Source organism: Pelodiscus sinensis, chromosome 19 (genome assembly GCF_052426305.1).
Source record: "Pelodiscus sinensis isolate ZL-2025 chromosome 19, ASM5242630v1, whole genome shotgun sequence".
NCBI lineage: Eukaryota > Metazoa > Chordata > Testudines > Trionychidae > Pelodiscus > Pelodiscus sinensis.
This window is the reverse complement of record NC_143070.1, coordinates 24,194,052-24,216,419: the sequence shown is the minus strand read 5'-3', so window position 1 is coordinate 24,216,419 and position 22,368 is coordinate 24,194,052. Positions and strand designations below refer to the sequence as shown.

The following is a 22,368-nucleotide window of genomic DNA, read 5'->3' as shown; positions in this document are numbered from 1 at the left end:
GCGGGGGGAGTCGCAGGAGCTGCCTGCCCAGGGCGAGGACCCGGCGCCCCCCCCGCAGGTGACACGTTCCGGGCCGGGGCCCGGTCGAGTCCGCGCGCTCCCGCCCCAGTGGCCCGAGAGGCGGGTCCGTGCCTCGGCCGGAGGGGGAGGCGGCAGCAGGCGGATCACTGGGCTCCGCGCTCTCATTGATTCGTGGAGCCCCGGCCCCGGCCTCGGTGTCTCTGGGCGGCCCCGTCGCTCCGGGCCTGACAGCGGGGCCAGGGGAATCCCCGTCACCCGGGCGGGAGAGCAAGGGGCGGGGCAATTACGTCACTGATGATGATGCGGCCACGGGGGGGCGGGCAATTGTGCGTCACTGGGGCGTGACAGCCCGGGGAACCCCTGTCAATCGGAGCGAGAGCAAGGGGCGGAGCAAGCAACGTCACAGTGGGGGGCGGGGTCCGTCGGGCAGTGCTGGGGCGCCGGGCTGTGGGGGCGATGGAGGGGCAGGGGCTGCACTGCGGCGGGGCCATGGGGCTCAGGGGCTGGAGGGGGGGGACCCGCAGCCCGTTGGCTCCCCCCCTCCGGGCCCCCGGCGCAGCAGCTGGTTTGGGCCGCTCCACTGTCCCGCGGGAGGCTCCCCCCGCAGAGCCGGTGCCCGCCCCAGGGGAACTGCTCTCGGCACAGACACGCGGGGAGCGGCTGCCCCGGGGCCTGGAGAATCTCGCCCCGGCCTGGCTCCCACAGGCGGAAGCCACGTGGGGCCCCGCGGCGCTGGGGGCGTGGCCGGGCAGCTCGCGGTCTGAGCTAAACCCCGGGCGCTGGACTCTGAGCGGGGTCACTAGCCCGGTGCGCATGCGCGGTCTGACCGCGCCCGCCCCATTCTACACCCCGCAGTCGGCAGTTTAGTGCGTCCCCGCCCGTCACTCCCCGCCCGCCCCGCGGCGGCCGCAGTAACGTCACGCGCCGCGCGCCCTGAGGTGGGAGCCTTTCGGGGGGGACCGTTAGCGCCGTTACTCGCTGCGGGGTTGGCCCAGAGCGGAGGGGGCCCGGCGTGAGGGGGCTGGGGGGAGGAGGCGGCGTTAGGTATCGGGGCGCCCCCCCCCACCGCGGTCCCTCCGTCGGGCTTCCTGATTCTCCCGCCGGGCTCGGGGTGTCTGGGGGTGCGCGCCGGGGCTCACAGCGGGGCTGCAGAGTGTGCGGGGGGGGGGTCTGGCTGGGCAGGTGGCTGAGGGGCCATGGGGGGCCCTGGCGTGGGCAGGGACTGAACGAATATTTTGGGGCTTTTTCAGTTTTTAATTTTGATTTTGTTTTATCCTCAGTGCTGATACCCCCCGCCCCCCGGACCTGCCCCTCCATTGCTGAGCTCAGGACAGTGACACGGCCCCGGTCCCCCAGCCCAGAGGCAGCCATGGCTGCAGAGAGCCCCGTGGAAAGTGTCCGGGAGGAAGCGCCGCGTCCCGTCTGTCTGGAGGATTTCACAGCCCCTGTCGCTCTGGAGTGTGGGCACAATTCCTGCCAGGCCCCCCTCAGCCCTCAGGGCAGAGACACTGAGCAGCAGGGACCCCTCCGGCCCAACCGGCAGCTGGCAAACGTGGTGGAACTAGCCAAGCCGCTGAGTTTCCAGGCAGCAAAGAGAGCAAGATGGGACGGGGTGTGTGGGGAGCACCAGGAGGCTCTGAAGCTGTTCTGTGAAGAGAATCAAACTCCCATCTGTGTGGTGTGTGACAGATCCCAGGCTCCCAGGGTGCTGCCCATAAAGGAAGCTGCCCAGGAGTACAAGGTACAGAGTTGCTGTCAGGGGCGTTTTAATTATCAGTGCTAGTTACTAGTTAAATTCCCCACTGCCCCACCAGTGCCTGCTTCCCTCTGGTAGCTAATGTCAGTCTGCAGCTGCTGGGAGTTATCATCAGCCAGCAGTCCTTGTGGCCACCCCAGGCAGACCTCGGGAGAGATCCCTGGCCCAGGAGAGCCCATTTCCACTATCAGCCCTATCTGTCAGCAGGTTAAAGAACTCCTGTCACTGATAAAATTGTAATTGGTTACATGATTAGTATCGTTAACGATTTTTTACCTCCCTAATCCCCACCTGCATCATTCTTTATAAAGGTGCTACTACTGATCATTTTCCCACCGTCGCAGGTGTCCTGCTGCATCCGCAGTCTCCTTCTACGGACAAAACCATGTCCAGGGCTGAGTCCCTACTGGACAGGGGCAGAGCTCCACAAAACAGGGACTCTCTTAAAGGCAGACAGATGGGCTCCCAACATCTGATGGGGTTTGCTCTCATGCTTATATCTGTTTCTTCAGGAAAAATTGGAGGCCCATTTGAAGACTCTGAGGGAAGAGAGAGAGCAGGTGCTGGGAAGGAAAACAACAGCAGAAGGAAAACGCCAGGAGTATCTGGTAGGTGCCTGTGGCTATGGACCAGCAGGGACTGGCATTGGGAGGGCTGTGTTAGGAGGCAGACTCCTGTGTGGCCTTGGTGAGGTTGGGCTTGTTTGTGTTTCTCCTGGATCGTGGATTGCAGGGTGAGATCCATGTGTAGAAAGGCCTTCAGCATCCATGTCAGTGCATGAGTCCAGGGCCAACGTATTCATTAGGCGCAGTGCTTGGGGCCTACGATACTTTTAGGGGCCCACAAAAATGTTTTAATTTCTTTTAAAGTCAGAAGAAAAAATGAACTCTTAGGGTTGAAGAAAATGTTTTAATTTTTTTTCTCACATCAGAAAAAAAATGAAACTTTTAGGGCCCACGAAAATCTATTAAATTTTGCCTAAAAAAGAAAAAAAATAAAATGTTGAAGTAGTTAAAGTTATATCAAAAATAATTTTTAATATTGATATTATTATGGTGGGAGGGGCCCACGAAGGCATAAGTACCTTGTGCCCACGAAATTTTTAGGGCTCAGAAAAATGTTTATTAAAATAAAAAAAAACCACAGTATTTAAAAATTTAATTGTTTATATTATATTATTAATTGCAATAATTCAAATAGAAAGTTAGAGCTCAACTCAACAATCGGATATTACACCGTAACGGAATTTCCGTCAGTAATACACATTTGCATTTTTACCGAATACTTTCTTGCACATGTATACAGACAGTCCCCGACTTACGAACGGGGCTTTCTCGCCCCGGAGCTCACAGGCAGCGGTCAGCCACCTCGACCTCCGGGGCGAGAAAAGCTGCTCCTGGTCTGCTGGGGACCGTCTCCAGCAGACCAGGGGCACCGCGAGCAAACCCGCAGCAGCGGCGGGTTCCCGCGCTTCTGAGGCTTTGCTCTGGCAAAGCCTCAGAAGCGCGGGGACCCGCCGCTGCTGCGGGTTTGCTCCCGGTGCCCCTGGTCTGCTGGGGACCGTCTCCAGCAAACCAGGGGCACCGGGAGCAAAGCGGTCCCGCGCCAGAGCAAAGCCTCAGAGGCGAGGCACCCCCCGCTGCCGCTTTGCTCCCTGTGTCCCTGGTCTGCTGGGGGAGGGGGGGGCGCAGCTAGTGTGCCCTCCCCAGCAGACCAGGCTTTTGTTGTGGACCCTGGGGCAGGGCAGCTGGGGCGCTGCCAGTTAGTCCCGCAGTGCCGCTCTGGGCACTACTGGACCAACCTGGCAGCACCCCAGCTGCTCTCTCTGCCCCAGGCGTCCTGATTCAGCCACTGCTGGTCAGTTTCAGCAGCGGCTGAATCGGGACTCCTGGGGCAGAGCAGCTGGGGTGCTGCTGGGTTGCTCCAGTAGCGCCGAGGAGCGGTGCTACTGGAGCAACCCAGCAGCACCCCAGCTGCTCTGACCCAGACGTCCCCAAGTCAGCCGTTGCTGAAACTGACCAGTGCTGACTACAGGAAGCCCAAGGCACAGTTGCTCTGCCCCGGGCTTCCTGGAATCAGCTGCTGATCAGTTTCAGCAGCAGCTGACTTCGGGTTCTTAAGTTGAATCTGTATGTAAGTCGGAACTGGCGTCCAGATTCAGCCGCTGCTGAAACTGACCGCCAGTTCTGACTTACATACAGATTCAACTTAAGAACCAAGTCAGAACTGGCGGTCAGTTTCAGCAGCGGCTGAATCTGGACGCCAGTTCCGACTTACATACAGATTCAACTTAAGAACAAACCTACAGTCCCTATCTTGTACGTAACCCAGGGACTGCCTGTACATATAATAATTTTATGGAACTACTTATCAATTCTGAAATAAGGTGAGTATATTTGAGATGTAACGGTTTTTTTCAAATGTTATAATTAAGCACCCAATATAAACACAATAAAATATACATGTGCACTTCATTCCATTCAAATTTATTCACACATTTAGTGAATAACAATCCCATATTTGCAAAATTAATAAATTATTTATATAAGGTAATCACTAACCTAAAGATATAACTTACTGATGAAATTAATTATAATACATACCTTTTAAGTAATCAAAATGGAGAACGCTTTGATATATGCACTATTATTTTGTACTATAGTGAGAAGCTTAGTGACTGTAAACTGTATGGCCAGTATGGCTTCGGCCATAGGCGCCAACTGAATGATGGCGGATAGGAGGCCCACTTTGCCTCAGGGCAGTTTACTTCGACTGCATTGGTATAAAGACGAATATAATCGAGCCTGGATTATATTCGTCCTTATACCAACGCAGTCGTAAAATATATTTTTTTTATTTATTTATATGTATATATATATTAATTTTTTTATGGAAGAAAGGGCCCATGAAGGCAAAAGTGCCTAGGGCCCAAAAAAAGTCATAATGCAGCCCTGCATGAGACCAGCCTCTCTGGCTTTCCCAGACATCCTCCCCAAAGGAGCTGTGTGTCCCCCTGAAGGGCTTTCTGCTCACTTGGTACATTAACATGTTTCCTTCTTTTTCCTCCCAGGGTATCTGTCAGGGTGGTGCTGAGTCCTGCCTCATGCTGCTCAGGGTCTGAATTTCCAGAGCCCATGAATAACAAAAGATGCTGCTGTGGCGGCGCATCGGGGTCCCCCGCCTCCTGCACCCCTGTAGTGGCACGAACAGACTCCACCAGCCAGTAGAATAGAGGGAGTTTATTGCTTCTCCAGAATACAGCACAGCACAGATGTAATCTGATTACAGGAACTGGGCTAGGAGGCCTCAGTGCCCCCCCTTGAGATGGGGGATGACTGGGCCCTACAATCCCAGCCCCCTCCCTAGCTCCTTCTCCCCTGCTTCCTAGACCAACACTAAAAAAAATCCCTTCCAGCCCTGCCCCCAGGCAGTGGTGGCATTCCACCTTCCTTTGTTCCTCTCCCGGGTAGGTAACTGGTCGAACAGGTTACCTCCCTGACCATCAGCTACTCTGCTGGGCCGCGGTACAGAAAATGACCAGTGGGGGTCACCCACAGCCCAAGCCCAGCAACCAGCAAGATACCAACAGTACGTCATAGCTACCCATGACAGACATGGGAAAATCCCTTTCAGGGGGACACAGGGGCCAAAGGAGATGCTGGGAGAGCCACCTCTGCCTACTAACCACAAAGTACAGTCAAATGTCACACATTTTAGGGTTTTCCAAGAAATTCTCCCTACTGCGCACTCAGCTTTCCATGAAAGGGCCCTGGGCTCCATTCATGCCCTTGACCAGCCCTTTCCCTGTTTTCATACAGAAATGGACCCAAGCAGAGAGGCAGATGATTGTGGCTGAGTTTCAGCAGCTGCGGCAGTTCCTGGAGGAACAAGAGCGACTCCTGCTAGCCCAGCTGGAGAAGCTGGACGAGGAGATTGGGAGGCTCCAGACTGACACTGTCAGAAAACTCTCTGTGCAGATTTCCTGTCTCAGGGAGCGGATCAGTGAGCTGGAGGGGAAGTGTCAGAAGCCAGCAAATGAACTCCTGAAGGTGAGACTGAGGGAGAAACATCCCAGCTCCCCACACAGGGAAGGGAGGCTCCTGAATCACAAGTGCTGTGGTCCAGTTGTCAGATCTGGGTGTAACTCCATGTGCATTGCTGCCATGTGAGTAATTGCTGTGCTATGTAAAGTTACAGGCACAGCGCTACTAGAGATTGTAAAGCCCCATTCACTCAGGGAATCCATTTTCCTGGGGCCAGGGCAGGGCTTCTCTTCCCATGTTTACAAAATCCCTTCCCTGAGATCCCCTGTGTGTGTCCAATGGGGCTGAGAGTCTTTTCTGTGTCTTTTTTTTCTAGGACGTCAGAAGCACCCTGATTAGGTATGTGGCTCTCACTCCCCTCACACTGCAGAGAGCAGGGAAAAGGCTTGGAGCTGATGTTAGCACCACATCTCCCCAGGGCTCTACAGCCAGATGTTAGATACGAATATTTTTCATTTATTTAATTCTGAGGGTCTCATCCTCACACAGCAGACTCTGGAATTCCCCATTCAGGGCACAGTCTGACCTCAAGTGTTTCCTGGAGCTGTTACCTCCCTGTGGACTGGCTACCTCAGAACTGTGGGGTGGAACATGGGCCTGTCACTGCTGGGCACTGGGCACAGTCAGCCCAGGGCAGCAAGGACCAAGAGTCTGTCCCATCTGAGGGCTGTTTGGGGACCTGTGTGGGAGGAGCAGGGGAGGGTGGAGCTGGTGTCTCAGTCTAGTCCCTATTGGACAGATTCCTTCAGTCCTTCACCTGGGAACCTCTTGTCTCTCAGTGCCTGAAGGCCAAGGAGTGAGTTGGCCATGAAGACTCAATTCCCCTTTTGTCCCCCAGCCAGTCTCCTCAGGCCAGAAGTGAAGAACAGCAATGGGGCCTTTCAGGGAAAAGTTGCATGGCCATGGACTGTGTTGTTCCTGCTCTCATGCTGGGAAAATTGGAGGAATACTAACTCCAGGCCTGTTAGAGCTGAGACTTCCTAGCCAGAACTTATCAGCAGTAAACTAAATACAATCACATTGAATTGTTTCTGTCCAGGTGTGAGATGGGGCAGTTCCAGCTGCCAGAGGAGATTTCCCCTGAACTGGAAGAACAAGTCAGCAGTTTCTCTCAGAAAATGATTGCTCTGTCAGAGACTCTGAGGGAGTTCAAAGGTACCTGGAAGAGATGGATGAGGAGAAAATGGTTCAAGTATCTGAGACCATTGAATCTGGCCTCTGAAGCCAATATTCCTCTGCCTCAATTCCCACGTGGAGAATGACGGCCCTATCACTCTGCTGTCCTTAGAGACACTGAGTGAACAGACCCAGCTACTTGGAGATAGAGCCAGGGATTTGCAAACTCTGGACCTCCCATTCAGAGATCAAAATGGTTAAAGTTACTGTGTTGGCCACGTGTCCCACCACCACAGCTCCAGGTTATGATAAGAGGCAGTAAGTGAATGAGAAACCAAGTGGGAGGGAGTGAGGAGGGAAAAGTAAATCTCACTTACAGCTTGTCTCTCCTGGGACAGATTGCGGGGATGTTGGCTCCATTGCTGGGAGGTGCCCAAGTGAGAGAGGAAATGAAAGTTTCAGACTCTTTCATACTCAGTTCCTGAGTGTGTCTCTGTCTGGTCTCTGATACAATTGAAATGCAGAGTTCAGAGTGGGGACATTGTTATAAAGAGGAGTGCCTGGAGTCTCACCTCCCTTATCCCTTCCCCCACCAGACACGCTACCCTCTGCACTGGAGAGAGCAAGAGGAAAATCCCTGGGAGCTTTCAGACAGGGTGAGTTTGCAGGTGGAGAGTCTTTAAATGATGAGAAAATTCCAGTGAAAACATCCTCATGGGATTGTCATTGAAGTTACCAACCAGACCCAGTGACCACGGTGCACACAGCCTTATTTCTCACTCACTGATCAGTGAGGAAACCCAGGGGCACTGCATGGGGACCTGTGAATACTTGGGCTACGTCTAGACTGGCCCCTATTATGAAATAGCCATGCTAATTTCCAACTTTGGAATAGGGAAATCCGTGGGGGATTTAAATACCCCCAAGTTGGAAATTAGCATGGCTATTTCGTAATAGGGGCCAGTCTAGACGTAGCCTTGGAGAAACACTGGTCTATGGGTTTGTGATGCTAAAGGGGTGAAGTTAAAGCGCACAGTGGACAGCACCTTCAAGCTCAGATTTCACTGCTCAGTTTCAATATGGGGTTGGTTTCAAACAATAAATAGGCAGTGAGCTGCCTGGCTTCTACTATATCAGTTCGTTCAAGGCAAGAAACTGGGCTGTTACGTCTAGTGCAGGCCTGGGCAAAATACAGCCCATGGGTCGGATCCACCCCGCCAAGCCATTGGATCCAGCCCACAGATGCCACTCCCCATCTACAAGTCCCTCAGAAAGCAACTGTGAGCCTGGAGGGGAGGGGGGAAGGCTTCAGGTGCTGTTTCCACCCCCCAGGACAATCTCATTGGCCAGTTTCTGGACAGAAATAAAGCATCGCACTCCCTCCCCTCAGGGTCATAATTATTCACACACCCACATGGCCCTGCAGCCTGTGAGAGGGTCGGGCAGGCTCCCTGCCTTCCTGAGGTGCTTGGCCTCTGGCCAGGAGTCACTCAGTTAAATCTCCTGGCCAGAGCTTGCCTCTGCCACCCCAACCTCTCCCTTCCTCTCCTAATCTCTGCTCCCCACTCCTGCCCCACACTCACCATGCCCAGACTCTGTTGTACTCCTTCATCTATATATGCAAGAGCTCTCAGTGGTCAGAAACCTACAACCCCTTATTAGTCCACTCAGCCACTTACATAAATTAAAGTTACTTTAAATATCTAATGAGTAGTTGGCGAATCCAGTGTCCTAGATCACAGCCTGCCTCCTTCACCCAAACTCCCTCCTAGACCCCTCTATCTGTCCTGCATCCCAAACCCTTACCCCAAGCTTGCTTCCTTCTCCCAATGTCTATCCCAGACCCTGCATTAATGTCATGGAAGAGTGCAGCTCTCAGCCACATTCCATTTGGCCCCCCCATCAAAATGTATTGCCCATGCCGTTGACTGGATAAGGCTCAGTGAGAGCCAAGTAAGTAAAAGCTGAAGCCAGACTATTTCAGGCTGGAGAAGAGGCAAAAATGTTCGACAGGGAAGAGGATTAGCTGCTGAAACAAATGAGCAAAAAACTGGTGGATTCTCCATCTCCTGATGTCTTCAAATCACTGGGGGACTTTCTAGAAAACACTGGCTACGTCTAGACTGGCATTTTCCGCAAATGCTTTTAACGGAAAAGTTTTCCATTAAAAGCATTTGCGGAAAAGAGCGTCTAGATTGGCACGGCCGCTTTTCCGCAAAAGCACTTTTGGCGGAAAAGCATCCTTGCCAATCTAGACGCGCTTTTGCGCAAAAAAGTCCCGATTGCCATTTTCGAGATCGGGGCTTTTTGTGCAAAACAAATTTGAGCTGTCTACACTGGCCCTTTTGCGCAAAAGGACTTTTGCCCGAACGGGAGCAGCATAGTATTTCCACAAGAAGCATTGATTTCTTACATGAGATCGTCAGTGTTCTTGCAGAAATTCAAGCAGCTAGTGTAGACAGCTGGCAAGTTTTTCAGCAAAAGCAGCTTCTTTTGCGGAAAAACTTGCCAGTCTAGACACAGCTACTGTGGGGAAACAGAGCTTTGTGCCTGGGTAACTGGACTAAGTGCAATGGCTTGTGCCACTGAGGGGGTCAGACTGCATGACTGAGAAGATCTTCTTTAATTTTAAGATCTCATCCTGCTAACACTCAGCGCACATGTTTAATAATAAACATCTGAATGGTGGTGTTAATTTCACTGACTCTGTTGTGGAAAGAGTTTATAACGTCTTTCAGATGAGAGAGCAAAGTTTGTGCTGCAAATCAGTGAATGAAGACTAAGGGTTTTAAATACAGCAGCCTACATTTAACCTACGTCCATGGTCAGGCTTATCAGAAACACTGGTTGCTGAGAACTAAATCCCGTTGTTACAGACGCAGTAATGTAACACAAGCCAGGTACAGACAGAAATGAATGTGTATTTGGGATCTAACTCCTGTGCGCTGTTTATGGAATATCTAGACTAAAACTTTTGCCCACAATGGCAGTCTAGCATGTGTGTCACCACGGACAGAGTCTGGGAAGAATGGGGGCTTGGAAAGGATTAAAGCCTCTTCTGAAATGTCTCCAATTCCTTTTCTCCCCCTGCCAGGCTGCAGAACACCCATGTCTGACTCCAGCTCAGCCCCTGGCCTGCAGAGCCAGGGACAGGAAATGGCCGTGGCGGAGCCTGTGAGCTTCGAGGAGGTGGCTGTGTATTTCTCTGAGGAGGAATGGGCTCTGCTGGACCCGGACCAGAGAGCCCTCTACTGGGATGTGATGCAGGAAAATTATGAGGCTGTGAGCTGGCTGAGTAAGGATTCCTGCCTCCTTGGGTAACAGCAGCTGGGTGGGCTCTGGAGCATCTGGGTTGGGTTTGGTTCAGGGTTATTCATTGCCTCTGCCCCCAATGTCAGGAGTATCTGCCATAATAATCCTGGCTCTTGTGTGAAAGACTGTCCCCTCCGTGCCCACTCCCAGGGAAAGCAGGTTCAGGGATGTAACAATGGTGTGCCTCTTCCCACACCTAAGGTCTCACTGCGCTTCTGCCCCCCCCCCCCCCCCCCCCCCATCTTGCCCATCTTGTGCCTTGACCAGAGGTGTGAATGGAAGGGCTCAGGCAGGAACAGCAGGTACTAGAGGTCTGGGTCTGGCTGCTGTTAGTGGCTGCAGGGTCCCCATGTGGCAGTGTGCTCAGCCACTGGAAGGAGGGTGTGGTTCCCAGAGTCCTTCCCTGCTTCTAGCTAATCTGTGACATCCTGTTCTTGCCAGTGGGAGGGGCTGGATACTGGGGCTGAGGGAGGGTGGATGAGGCAGTTCACGCTCTGTGAGTATTTTGTCCGAGGTAGCTCTGTAGTAGAGAAACGTGAGCAGAGCTCTCCTTGCATTACAGGCACAGGCTGGGTTTCCTTTCAAAACTTCAGCTTTATTCTCTCTGGGGCTCACTTGCCTCTGTGTGCAGTAGAGATAAATCACGTCATCTGTGTTGTGTTTTTAGAGTGAAATATCTTTGGATAGGGACTTTTTCTTCCTGTGTGAATGTCTGGCTTTATCTTCAGGAGACCTGTGTTCAGTTCTCTGCTCATCACAATCTTCCTGTGTGACCTTGATCAAGTCTCTTAGACTCTCTGTGTGGTCATTTCTCTCTTTACTAGCTTTTATAGTGTGTCCCTGTTTCTCAGGGCTGGGAAGGATACCTACACTAAAGAGGGGTGATGCTTAGCTCCATATGAGCACTGCGATAACACAATGGGGTCCTGATTTACATCAGAGTTCCCAGGTGCTGCTGTGATTGATAATTTTGCTTCCCTCAGCAACTGCAGTGCCATTAGAATTGCTGCTAGCGCCACAGAGCGTTGATATGGCTTATTCAGGGCGGCTCTTTCTGGAGCCTTGATGCCAGCGGCACTGGCAGAGCGTGCAGCTTATCCATGCAGCACACCACAGGATTGCCGCTAAGAAAGACCGAAGCTCCATTCGGAGGGTAAGGCACTCAGCCAGGTTTATTGTGAAAGGAGCAGGGTGCTAGTGTCCCCTCTCCTCAGGCACAGGTATAGTGAGACTTGTCCCAACCTAATAATGGTACCAGCTCAGTCAGCAGCTAGAACACTGCCCCTCAGCCAGTATCAACATGCCCCTCCTGTGGCTTTGCCCCTCCTCTCACATTGACACAAACAAAATGCATATTGCGTTCCATGTGTTTCTACCCTCTTTGGCCTTCTGCCTGTTTGTTTGAGAAAAACATCCATATCCATTATCCCCTCATCCTGTTCATGTGCACAAGAGTCAGTGAGCTATTTGTTAGGACTGTGTGTTTGCAGTTACTGCAGAGAGCGTTGAGTTGATTGCCCTCCTCCTGCTCAGGAATGTGATTACTTGGTTAGTTGGTACCCAGTGCTCCACCATTCTGCCAAAGCCTGGCTTGTTTTAGTTACAAAATAATGGACATAAACAAGATAATCATAGTCATCAGATCAGAATTTTCCCATTGACTCGGCACACAGCACACTTTGCACAAGGTTTCTTGCGATTGTGTAACAGTGGTAGCACAATGATCTCCATGGTCACATCACAGGTGGCTCTTCCAAACACTAAATGCAGGTCCAAGAAGGGGTGGAGGCAAAGCTCAGGGGAAGGCGCTTACAAGGTGCAAATGTGGTAGATACTGTGCCTCCCAAATCAAAGGCCAGGCTCGCCGGAAGAGGCAGACTGGGAAACCACACAAAGTCTTCTGCTGGCAAAGTAGAACCAAGGCTACAGACGAGGAGCTGAGTAACAGCCCCAAGCATCAGAGAAGCAGCACGACCCAGCTTCACCCTGGCTGGTCGCTGGAGAAGCCTAGTGCCACCCTGGGCAGCCGTGGGAATGGCAGCTGTTGTGGGCAGCTAGCAGGGCCCACCCAGACACAGGTAGTCTGGGTTAGGAGCATAGGCAGGGCCTGAAGCAGCCTGCCAAGGATTCACTTAGCTGCTTCGACAACTTCCTCTGCCTCCTTCTGGCCCAAGTAGAACATTTGAGCCAAAGAGCAGGGGGAGCCCAGCCCACCAGCCAGGAGCTTTGTGGACAGAGCCTTGGGAAGCAAGAGCTAGTCCTTCCTCTCCAAGTCCTAGTGACCTGGCATGTGGCCACTACAGTCTGAGCCCTGTCTGGGAGCCTTGGTGTCAGACCTGCCAGCCCTCCCTAGAGCTCCCCTTCTGAGCAATGTGTTCCTGTCCTGCCCAGAGATACTGGGGATGGGGGGGATGGAATGGGCTTTGAGGGGGACTGAGTTATACCCTAGAGAGTGCAGCAGAGTGCTCAGCTCCCCCAGGGAAAGAGCTGGGCCATTCTCAAGGTGGGGGGGGGGTGTGCACCTTTACTGCAGGTGTGTGTGTCCTGGGCTCTTGTATCAGCCAGATCCCATTCTCTGCAAGGTGGGGAAAGGAGCCTCTCTGGATGGGTGACTCAGATCCTGACTCTGGAAGCAGTAATGGCAGAGACCTTAATGAACAAGATTAGCACTTGATTAATTGCTCTCCAAACAGGATTTCCACTCTCTGAAGCTCATGTGATCTCCTGGGTGGAGCGAGAGGAGGAGTTGCAGGTCCCAGATCACCAGAGCTGTAAGGAAGGGGAGATCATCAGTGGCACCCACACAGGTGAGCAATCAGTTAAATTGCCTCAGAAACCAGCTTATAGCAGGTGTAACTTGTGTGTTTTCATGTAGTCTATCTTACTTTTCAGTCTGTCTTCAACTTGAGCCAGAGTGTGGTGGGTGGGGAGAGGCTGGGATCTCTCCTCTGTGGAAGAGTTGTGAAGGGGGCTAAGCTCATGATAATTCAGTCATTATTTTAGCGTGTCCCCTTTTCCTTTCCTCTTTCAGAGTTTTCTTTCAGCTCATCATAGACAATAACTCCTGTCTGGATTATTTCTCTATCCCAACAGGTGATGGGATGCTGACTGAGAACCATGATCTTGTTCAGCAGGACGGATCGGAGCAAGTGTCTCCATGTGAGATGTTACTGGGAAGACCTGAAGGGCATGTTTCCCACATACATGAGCAGGGAGAGACTTGCGAGAGTCAGCATAGCCCAGAAAGGCAGCATGGAAACCATCCAGGAGAGGGACAGGGTAAATATAGTCACAGAAGCAGAGGGGAGAAAAGTAACACGGAAACTGTTCAACAGAAAATCCCCCATCAACAGTCACCCTGCATTTGTAGTGATTGTGAAACTCTTATTGAACATCAAAGAGCCCATATGAGAGAGAAGCCCTTGAAGTGCTCTCACTCTGGGAAAAGCCTCAGTCAGCACTCTCACTTTACGAACCATCAGAAAATACATACAAGAGAGACACCCCATAACTACTCTGACTGTGGGAAAAGCTTCAGTAGAAGCGATCACCTTGTAAGACATAGGAGGACCCACACTGAAGACAAACCTTTCAATTGCTCTGACTGTGGGAAAAGCTTTCTGAGCCGCTCACACCTTGTTACACATAGGAGAGCCCATACAGGGGAGAAACCCTTCAACTGCTCTGACTGCGGGAAAAGCTTCCGTCAGATTTCACACCTTATTAACCATAGGAGGACCCACTCAGGAGACAAACCTTTCCATTGCTCTGACTGTGGGAAAAGCTTCAGTCGCAGCTCATACCTTGATAACCATAGGAGGACCCACACAGGAGACAAACCTTTCCATTGCTCTGACTGTGGGAAAAGCTTCAGTCGCAGCTCATACCTTGTTAGACATAGAAGAACCCACACAGGAGAGAAATCATTCAGCTGCTCTGACTGTGGGAAAAGCTTCAATCAGAGGTCGCACCTTGTTAGACATAGGAGGACCCACACAGGAGAGAAACCTTTCCATTGCTCTGACTGCGAGAAAAGCTATAGTACAAGTTCAGAGTTTGTTATCCATAGGAGGACCCACACAGGGGAGAAACCTTTCAATTGCTCTGACTGTAGGAAAAGCTTCAGGAAGAACTCAAACCTTGTTAGACATAGGAGAACCCACACAGGAGAGAAACCTTTCAATTGCTCTGACTGTGGGAAAAGCTTTATGGAGAGATCAGACCTTGTTAAACATAGGAGAACTCACACAGGAGAGAAACCTTTCAATTGCTTTGACTGCGGGAGACGCTTCAGTCAGAAGTCAGTGCTTGGTAGACATAGAAGAACCCACATAGGAGAGAAACCCTTTACCTGCTCTGACTGTGGGAAAAGCTTCAGTAGAAGCTCACACCTTGTTATACATAGGAGAACCCACACATGAGAGAGACCCTTCACCTGCTCTGACTGCAGGGAAAGATTTAGTTGGTGCTCCAGCCCTACTAACCATCAGATAAAACATACAAGAGAGTCACCTCATAACAGCTCTGATTGCAGAAAAGGCTTCAAACACAGGTCAAACTTTAACATAAAAACAGCCATACTGGGTCAGACCAAAGGTCCACCTAGCCTATTATCCTTTTTTTCGACAGTAGCCAGTACCAGGTACCCCAGAGGGGGTAGACCAAAGATCATAATGAGGCAATTTGTCTCCTAGCCTTTGACAAACAGAGGCCAGGGGCACCATTCCTTACCTCCTGCATTAGAGTAATTGGCTACTGCCAATGTGTATTGGCAAGATTTTGCGCAAATACTCTTTCACATGAGTTTTTGCATTAGAGTATTTGAGCAAGAGAACGTCTACACTGGCATGTGCCTTTGTGTAAAAGATGTGCCATTTTAGCCATGGGGCTTTCTTGCGCAAGAAATTCATTTTGCCTGTCCACACTGGCCTTTTGTGCAAGAAAAGTTTCGGAAAGCTGATTGGTGTGGAGATGCATGTGAATAGGAGGGAGACTTCTCTTAGAGGAGAATCCATTGATAGAGACTCTCTAAGTTGTAGTGAGAGAGAGAGGAGAGGGCAAACCATGGGCCAGAGTAGACAAATAACCGCATACAAAAGAATCCAGTGCATCAGGGAAGGGCAAACAAGCAGTGGCAAATTTTTAAAGTGCTTGTACACAAATGCTAGGAGTCTGACTAATAAGATGGGTGAACTAGAGTACCTCGTATTAAAGGAGGATATTGACATATTAGGCATCACTGAAACCTGGTGGAATGAGGAAAATCTGTGGGACACAATCATACCGGGATATAAAATATGTAGAAAGGATAGAGCAGTCCAAGTGGGTGGCGGAGTGGCACTATATGTGAAAGATAATGTAGAATCAAATGAAATCAACATGTTGATTCACTTAATATTTTTAATAGAATCGCTATGGATAGTAATTCCATGCTCCAATAATAAGAAATTAGCAGTAGGGATATATTACCAACCAATTGACCAGGACAGCGATACTGACATTGAAATGCTGAGGGAGATTAGAGAGGCTACCAAAATAAAGAACTCCATAATAATGGGAGATTTTAACTACCCCCATATTGACTGGATACATGTCACCTCAGGAAGAGAAGCAGAGATAAAATTTCTCAATGGCTTAAATGACTGCTTCTTGGAGCAGCTGGTGCAGGAACCCACAAGGGGAGAGGCAATTCACAATTTAGTCCTGAGTGGAGTGCAGGATCAGGTCCAGGAAATAACCGTTACAGGACCGCTTGGGAATAGTGACCATAATATAATAACATTCAACTTTCCTGTGGTGGGAAAAACACCTCAGCAGACCAGCACCCCGGCATTTAATTTCAAAATGGGGAATTACACAAAAATGAGGAGGTTAGTTAAACAGAAATTAAAAGGCACAGTGACTAGAGCCAAATCCCTGAAAGCTGCATGGAAATTTTTTAAAGACACCATAATAGAGGCCCAACTTAAATGTATACCCCAAATTAAAAAACATAGCAAGAGACCTAAAAAAGTGTCACCATGGCTTAACCACCATGTAAAAGAAGCAGTGAGGGACAAAAAGGTATATTTTCAGAAGTGAAAGTTCAATGCTAGTGAGATAAATAGAAAGGAACATAAACACTATCAAATCAAGGGTAAAAATGTAATAAGAAAAGCAAAAAAAGATTTTGAGGAACAGCTAGCCAAAAACTCAAAAAGAAATAAAATGTTTTTTAAGTACGTTGGAAACAGGAAGCCTGCTATAAAACCTGTGGGTCCCCTAGATGATCGAGCTAAAAAAGGAGCAATCAAGGACAATAAAGCCATTGCAGAGAAACTAAATGATTTCTTTGCTTCAGTCTTCACGGCTGAGGACGTTGGGGAGATTCCTGAATCTGCACCTTCCTTTGTGGGTTATGAATCAGAGGAACTGTCCCGGATTGAAGTGTCATTAGAGGAGATTTTGGAACAAATAGAAAAATTTAATGTTAACAAATCTCCGGGACCGGATGGCATTCATCCAAGGGTTCTAAAAGAACTCAAATGGGAAATTGCTGAGCTATTATCTGTGGTTTGTAACCTATCCTTTAAATCGGCTTCCGTACCTAATGACTGGAAGGTAGCCAACGTGACACCAATATTTTAAAAAGGCTCTAGAGGCGATCCTGGCAATTACAAACCGGTAAGTCTAACTTCAGTACTGGGCAAATTAGTCGAAACAATAGTGAAGAATAAAATTGTGAAGCACGTACAAGAACATAATTTGTTGGACAAAAGTCAACATGGTTTCTGTAAAGGGAAATCCTGTCTTACTAATCTATTAGAGTTCTTTGAAGGAGTTAACAAACATGCAGGCAAGGGGGATCCAGTAGATATAGTATACTTGGATTTTCAGAAAGCCTTTGACAAGGTCCCTCATCAAAGGCTCTTGTGTAAATTACATAGCCATGGGATAAGAGGGAAGGTCCTTTCTTGGATTGAGAACTGGTTAAAAGACAGGAAACAAAGGGTAGGAATAAATGGTAAATTTTCAGATTGGAGAGGGGTAACTAGTGGTGTCCCCTAAGGGTCAGTCCTGGGACCAGTCCTTTTCAACTTATTCATAAATGATCTGGAGAAAGGGGTAAGCAGTGAGGTAGTAAAGTTTGGAGATGATACAAAACTGTTTAGGATAGTCAAGACAGAAGCAGACTGTGAGGGACTCCAAGAAGATCTCACCAAACTGAGTGATTGGGCAACAAAATGGCAAATGAAATTTAATGTGGATAAGTGTAAAGTAATGCACATCGGGAAAAATAACCCCAACTATATGTACAGTATGTTGGGGGCTAATTTGGTTATGACAAATCAGGAAAGAGATCTTGGAGTTATCGTGGACAGTTCTCTGAAAACTTCCACGCAGTGTGCAGCAGCGGGCAAAAAGGCAAATAGGATGCTAGGAATTATTAGGAACGGGATAGAAAATAAGACCCTGAATATCTTACTGCCCCTGTATGAAACTGGGCCACCCACATCTTGAATACTGTGTACAGATGTGGTCTCCTCACCTCAAAAAAGATATTTTGGCCTTGGAAAGGGTTCAGAAAAGGGCAACTAAAATGATTAGGGGTTTGGAACAGGTCCCATATGAGGAGAGGTTAAAGCGACTGGGACTTTTCAGTTTAGAAAAGAGGAGACTGAGGGGTGATATGATAGAGGTCTATAAAATCATGAGTGGTGTGGAGAGGGCAGACAAAGAAAAGTTATTTATTAGTTCCGTAAATAGCAGAACTAGAGGACACCAAATGAAATTAATGGGTAGCAGGTTTAAAACTAATAAAAGGAAGTTCTTCACACAGCGTGTTGTCAACCTGTGGAACTCCTTGCCAGAGGAGGCTGTGAAGGCTAGGACTATAATAGAGTTTAAAGAGAAGCTGGATAAATTCATGGAGGTTAGGTCCATAAAAGGCTATTAGCCAGGGGATAAAATGGTGTCCTTGGACTCTGTTTGTCAGAGGCTGGAGAGGGATGGCAGGAGATAAATCGCTTGATCATTGTCTTCAGTCCACCCTCTCTGGGGCACCTGGTGCTGGCCACTGTCGGTAGACAGGATACTGGGCTAGATGGACCTTTGGTCTGACCCAGTACGGCCGTTCTTATGTTCTTATCTTAGCCAAACAGCCAAGAAACAAGGCTTTATGGCAAAAAATATGAAGACAGCTGTTGGTCCTTATCCCTGGGCCACACAGCGTGTCCAGCAGACACTTCCCTGCCTCTCCCTTTGCTGCTCTTGAACCCAGCTCAAGAGCTGAGAATCTGTACTCACCCACACAGAAACCTCTGGGACTCCTCTGCCACCCAATTCCTCACACCACAGAGAATACAGAGCTGCTACTACCCCAACATCACCACTCCTGATCTTTGCCAATCGGGCAAGAAGTTATGCTTTACCCAAACCACACAGGCACCCTTTTGCCTCCAGCATGTCATGGCAGACATGGACTTCCCTCACTAATTTTCACAGCCATGCTAAGCACAGCGATTGGTGGTATAGGAGTGAGCACAGTTGGCTTCCAAGCAGTTAACCTGGGTTTGATTCCCAGCTAATATAATGTGGGGAGGTACATGCTGTCTCTCACTACTTTTCATCCTTTCCGAGACATGGGAAGTGCTTGATCTTAGCCAAATGGCTGAGAAGCATCACTTTAAAGCAAGAAACACAAGGACAGCTCTTGGTCCAGTTCCTGGGGCCATGCAGAGTGTCTGGCAGCCACTTCCCCTCCTCTCCCTTTGCTGCTCTTGAACTTATCTCAACAGCCAAGAAGCTGCACTCTCCCACCCAAAAACCTCTGCAACTACTCTTCCCCCACCTTCTTTGTGAACCCTCACTCACGGGTTTCTAGGTGGGAGCTTCTAGGAACTAGCATTCCCATCTGTAGGGTGGATCTGGGAGCCCCCAGCCTTTGGATCCATGTGAGACGTGATCCCAGGGGAGCCATCTCTTGGAGCTTCTCCCTGTCCCATGGAGCTCAGGGCAGGAGAATACTGGGACGATGTCTGTACAGTGCCAACGTGTGTAACACATGGCAACATTTCTCCTTCCTCTGCTTGAGAGGGAGCCAGATAGTTCCCATGAGGCCACATACAGATGGGGCAGGGTCTGGAGAGGTGAAGCAGCTGAATGGAAAAAAAAGGGAGATCAGAGGATCAGATGCCAGCTGAGAAACTCATGTATGTAGCAGAGTGATGGTCCTATGGCATAAGGGGGCAGCAGTCAGGACTTTGAATCCTACAAGCTGAGTTCAAATCTCTGTGGGATCTGCTGGTGAGATGTTGGTTTGTTGGAAAACCTTGAGAACTGATCTTCTTGCCCCCTTTGCTTCAATTCCACTTTGTGCTTCTTGACTTTCACAATCTGAGGACTTTGGAGAAAGTGCTCCAGTGGTGCAATGGGTCAGTGTCCAGTACCTATAAAGTAATAGTCATAGAAAACAGGCTGAGCTTGTGAGTTCAAACTTCACCTAGAGCAGTGGTTTTCAGGCCCTACCAGGCTGTACCCTTCTAGTGAACGCTGTGGGAGTTGGGATTGCAGCTGAGAGACAGGGACTAGTCAAAACCCCCTCTCACATATTATGGCCTCAGTGGCAGATGCGTAAGAAAGGAGGGTGGATTTTTGAGGAGATAAGACATAAAGGAGCATTTTAACTGCTCCCTTCCTCACTGGCCTCTGGGCTGGGACTCCAGCTTTTTAAGCTAATTGTAAAGGTAAAGCAAGTATAAAGCACTGTTTTAGAGTAGAATTGAACACAAAACCCCAGTACTTCACTTGAGTGTATTGCCCTTAAATACTGTCTGCCAAACAGCTGGGTTACTAGTAATAGCTCAAGGTGCTTCTGTGTGTGTGTGGGGCGGGGGTGTTCATAGAGGCTGGATCCAGGCTATTCTCTGTGGTCTGCCAATGGGCATCCAGATCTCTCCCTTGTGGAATGGACGGAAACAGAAACCAAACACACAGCGGGTTTGAACTGGTTCCAGCTGAGGCTGGGTTTGCCTGGTTTATATGCATTGGCGCAGGAACACATTAGGGGTTTGTGGTCATTTTAAGAATCCCTGTTTAATAGAAATCCAAAATGTGACAAATGGAGATGCAAATGTTTAATTAAAAATAATCCACTATGTAAGGGGGCACTTGCCACACCCCCATAGCAACCATGTGTTTGCATCCAGTGTTGGGAACTGGGCCTGGATAAGAGACTTTTGTGTAACACACATTTCATGCGGGATGGATCCTCACGGACCCCAGAGTGTGACTGGTTCTAACAAGGGAATTGTCCTGAAAGCAGCAGTCCTGAGAGATGAAGCAGCTGGCGGGAAGCCAGGAAAACAGAGGCCAGCCTGAGAACTAAGAGTACTAGCTGCCCAGGTCCAATGGTGTAAGGGGCAGCACTCAGGGCTCTGAATCCTGTAATCTGAGCTCAGATCTGAGTGGGACTTGCTGGGGTTGGGTTGGGTACTGTGAAATCTTGGTGCTTTGTCTTCCATGCACTGAGGTTTTAAAAACATGGTTTTTTTCCTCTTGCTGGGTGTCTGAGGCCCACTGGAGCACTGTTGCCAGACAAAGCGGGCGGGTGGGAGGGGTCTGATGATATTACAGTTGCAAGGCAGGTCACCCACCTGGCCCCTGAGCTTAGCCCATGCTGGAGGCAGCCAGACAGTGTGAGCAGGTCGGAGGGGGGGATTTGTGTATTTGGGGAAGGGCCCTGAGTCCTGGCTCCCAGCCATGTACCTTGGCACAAAAACCAATGGCCCCTGCACAAAGTGCATTGTGGGAATAAGAGTTGAGACAGCAGGAAAGGGGCCGGTCCCTCAGCACCAAGGCGCAGGCAGGAGAAGATGGGAGTAAATCCTGCTACCTCTGGCCTGTAAAGGCAGCACTTCTCCAGTTAAGTTTATTGTGTTCCACCTGCAACCTTCCTTCAGTCAGTACTCCTGCCAGCAGCTTTTCATCTCAGCTTTGTGGGAGGCCAAGTAGGAAGGGGCCACTGCAGGTGCACAACCCCCTGGCCTGCTGTGTCTGTGGAAAGGGGGAGAGGACACACACTTGTCACTGGGGAACAGGGCGCATGGATCCCACTCGTTCCTGCAGAAAATGAAACAGGCTGGACATTTTGCAGAGAACAGGCCAGAGCCCTGCTGGGAGACTCTGGGGCCCTTCTCCTCTCACTGGAGAGATGAAAATGAGGCTGTTCCTTGTGGGGAAAGAAGTGCGTGTGTCAAGAGTGGGGTTTGAGCTCGAACCTCCCCACAGACGAGAACCCCACATTATGAGCAAGAAAGAGCCTTGAGTCAGGCAGTTGAGAATACTTGGCTCCTGCTACGCTGTGATTGGCTGTGAGACCGCCACTTGCACACTTTTTGGATAGCTCAGTGGCTAGAGCATGAGGCTCTTAATCTCAGGGTCATGGGTTCAAGCCCCATGCTGGTTGATGCCCTTCCTTAACTCACATTCTCAGACTATAAGCAATTCACCCTCAGCTTTCACCAGGGTTTTAGAAAGAAATAGTCTAGTCCTGGGGTCCAACTTCAGTAGAACCAAAGAGAGGAGAAGCTGCAGTTCCTATCCCCTGAGAAGGGAAGAGGATTTTCTTCTCCTCAGTTCTAGCCACATCAGCCCCAGCAAGGGGAAAAAATAACCCTCTGCCAGGTGATTGTCCCATCAGCTTCTGTAGTTTCACCTCCTTCCACAGCTGCTCCAGCTTTGAGCTACAAATCTCAAGGGACTGGTGAGGAAAGGATGAGCTGGCAGCTCGGGTTTGTGGCTTCCATGAGAACAAGAGGTGGAGTGTTCACAAGGTGCATTCCCCTCCCCTGCAGAGCAGGGTGTTGGAAAGAGCTAGGAACAGAATAGTCAGCCAATTTCCACCAGCAAGATGTGCTTCTCTGGTGTAGTGGTTATCACTTTTGCCTAACATGCAAAAGATCCCTGATTCAAAGCCAGGCAGAAACACAGACTCTGCTCTTACTGCAGCTCCCCCTGGTGCCCAGGTAAGTGCAGATTCTGCTACCTGGCCCTCTCCCTGGGATAAGCCCAACTCTTATGTGATTGGGGGGGGGGAGACATCAGATGAGAATGCACTTTTGTGCCAGCCTAGGGAAGTAA

The 22,368-nt window shown here is 50.0% G+C and overlaps 2 protein-coding genes across 2 annotated transcripts in view; both read left to right on the top strand.

Moving 5' to 3' along the window:
• The window catches only part of LOC142820483 (butyrophilin subfamily 1 member A1-like), a 646,031-nt gene that overhangs the window by 596,808 nt on the left and 26,855 nt on the right, over window positions 1-22,368 (top strand). The gene's annotated exons all lie outside the window — the stretch shown is intronic.
• Window positions 1,170-20,786, top strand: LOC142821517 (uncharacterized). The gene is made up of 9 exons (XM_075912678.2): window positions 1,170-1,762; window positions 2,290-2,385; window positions 5,596-5,826; window positions 6,137-6,159; window positions 6,860-6,975; window positions 7,533-7,592; window positions 10,031-10,231; window positions 12,942-13,055; window positions 13,342-20,786. Exons 1-9 carry the CDS (start codon window positions 1,391-1,393, stop codon window positions 14,667-14,669), a joined length of 2,541 nt encoding a protein of 846 aa, XP_075768793.2. The 5' UTR covers window positions 1,170-1,390; the 3' UTR covers window positions 14,670-20,786.